Here is a 2,728-nt window from a genome sequence, read left to right as displayed (position 1 = left end):
CAATACAAACCAACCCTTGTGGTCAGACCAAAAGACACCAGTTGCCCGGTTCATTATATAAAAAACCAGATATTTCCTAGACAGTTAACAATGATTCCAAAACCGTTGGATCATCTCTCTTAGGGTCAGCATCAGTATAGGAATGGTGTATTAATTAATAAATTAACTATATTATCACCAAATACATTAATTAACTAATAAATGAGTTTGTTAATCCAGGATGGAATCCAACAAGCCACGCACTAATCAAAATTAAAAAAAAAAAAAAAAGAAAAAAAAAAAACAAAGCTGGAATCGAAAGCCATATGGTCTATGCGACTATTACTAAAAAGCTCCCGTCGGTGATAGCTACCTCGCCGGAGCCGAGAGGGCAAACTTTCTTAACCTTCACACCCTCTCTCTCTGTTCTCGCGTTCTGTCTTCGAGAAAGCGAGATCGAGAGGTTCGTTCTCTCTCTCTCTCTCTCTCCTTCCGAAACCTAAAAGTTCAAATCTCCCTTTTTCACTATTTAGATCTTTATCCCTCTCTCCAATTTTCTACGATTTTCTGACTTTATCAGATAATCAAGCTTCTTCCTTTCTGATTCGTAGTGTTTTATTGTTCTTTTTTATCAGAAATCGAGGTTTTATTATCATTATGTTGGGGGGAGGGGTCTGAGGAACTTTATGCGATCAAAGTTGTGGAATTAGGGAGAGGAAAGGGAAGGACATGTATCGAGGCGGAGTCGGATCTAAGACGGAGATCGGTCCTATCGATCGTAAGCGGATCAATGATGCGTTGGATAAGGTTCTGGAGAAATCGTCTCCTTCGACGTCAAAGGGATTGAATGGTAAGGACAGGGATAGGTTGTCTGTTCCGTCTACCTCAGCTGGTAAACCGCCGCCTGATCATAGAGATACTCGTTCTTCGTCTCTCGCTAAGAACAAGTTGTCCGACGGTCAGTTTTACTACTTTTTTTCACCTTGATTTATTTTGCTTGGTCTTGCTTCAATTAGTGTTTTTTTTCTCAATCGTACCTGTGGTGTCGATCAGTTTGAGAGGTCATCTGCTAGCGTAGATATGAAGTTTTAGTGGCAATTTGCAGTCATTATTCTTTGGTTTGTTTTTTTTTAGGGGTTGGGTTGGGGGTGGGGACGAGCTGTTTTAGTCTTAGGCTATTCTTAGTTTAATATCTTGTGATTAAGGGGCTAGGATTTTTCCAGCATTAGGGTGTATATGTTCAGATGGATTCAACATTGGTTATTGATGAAACTTGTTGCTGCTACTTGAATGTTAGAGCCTTCAAATGATGTCCAATCTAGCTTGCAGAGTACAAATTTGGCTCTTGTGGACAAAGAATGGTTGCTATTGCTTGAAGCTTTGACTGATCGGTCACAGTTGAGAGATTTTGTACTTCAGAAATTTCTTCCTACAGCAGTTGGAATTGGGTAGGTGAGTCTAGGTGACACATACAAATTGTTCGAACTTGGAAGTTTTGGGTTGTGTTCGGATCGATGGAGTCAGAGATCACATAATGCTCGTTAGAAGTTTTGCCAATGGAAGTTGTTTAGGATTTTTTTAGATCCCATTTTGACATCATGAACTGGAATAGTCGGGCTCACTAGCCATGAATGGATGGGATAGCAATTGGGCTTATCCTATGTGGGATGCCAATCAATTCTTTGATTATCCGAAACTATAGTAACCATCTTCAAATATTTCTCAGTAGGGAGGTCATGGTGTTATGTGTATGCAACAAGGTCATATAATAAAAATATACAAACATTCATTTTCCTGGAGAAAGATTCAGTCTGGGTGGTGAGCATTATTAGTTTGTTATTATTGTGTTACTCAGCCCTTAATCGGAAATTTGACAGGTATCTAATAATCATAGTTAGCGAGGTGTCCCCTAGGAGTCCATGTGCCTTTTGCTAGAAGGGGCGCCTTGGTCGCCAAGCGACGCCTTTATTTTTTTCCCTCTTCTAACGGCTAGGATCACCTATATGCAGTGACAACTATGTTAATAATAGTAATATTGCCTCCTTTTCGATGATTAGTGGAAAGATTACGTGTTGTCATTTATAATCATTGATTAATTATGTATTTTTTTTATGTTCTCTTATCCTTACCATACCAAAGTGCAATCATTTATTTTGCCATATCTGATCATTGTACTTGTTTCCAATTTTTTTTATCAGATAGCTTTGTACTTTACAGGATAATAGATACTTCTTATCCAACCCATGTAAATAAATACAATATGATGTGGAACTCATGGGTCTTCTTGGTTTCTTATGATTTTAGTTTAGGGAATCCATTGGTTCTGATTGTGCATTATCTATAATGCTTTTGATTTCAATTGGTCCCTTATCATCCTTGGGAGTGAACAACGTTATTCTGCTAAGTACCAAACTGTATGACAGCCTGACAGGTTTCTAATGTACAGGCTCTGGAATATTATTCTTTCTAATTTGCTGATGAAGTTCCTGTTTGCGTTAATTTCAGAAGAATCTGAAACAGACAGTGAAGAGTCTGATGTCAGTGGTTCTGATGGCGATGACACATCTTGGATCTCATGGTTTTGCAATCTGCGTGGAAATGAATTCTTTTGTGAAGTTGATGATGAGTACATCCAAGATGATTTTAACCTTTGTGGGTTAAGCAGTCAAGTTCCTTACTACGATTATGCACTTGATCTGATTTTGGATGTTGAATCTTCTCATGGTAAGCATTTTTTTTTTGGGGGGGG

At 38.5% G+C, this 2,728-nt stretch overlaps 1 protein-coding gene across 1 annotated transcript in view; it reads left to right on the top strand.

Annotated features, from left to right (window-relative positions):
- Window positions 1–258: 258 nt before the first annotated feature.
- Window positions 259–2,728, top strand: part of LOC122074301 (casein kinase II subunit beta-1-like) — a 3,152-nt gene continuing 682 nt past the window's right edge. Inside the window, exons 1-2 of the mRNA XM_042639132.1 lie at window positions 259–937; window positions 2,485–2,726. Coding sequence (XP_042495066.1) covers window positions 709–937; window positions 2,485–2,726 — 471 coding nt within the window. The 5' untranslated portion in view covers window positions 259–708. The remainder of the gene's footprint in view (window positions 938–2,484; window positions 2,727–2,728) is intronic.

This window comes from Macadamia integrifolia, chromosome 3, assembly GCF_013358625.1.
Source record: "Macadamia integrifolia cultivar HAES 741 chromosome 3, SCU_Mint_v3, whole genome shotgun sequence".
Taxonomy (NCBI): Eukaryota; Viridiplantae; Streptophyta; class Magnoliopsida; order Proteales; family Proteaceae; genus Macadamia; species Macadamia integrifolia.
Note: the sequence above shows the minus strand (reverse complement) of the source record. Positions and strands in the feature narration are given on the sequence as shown.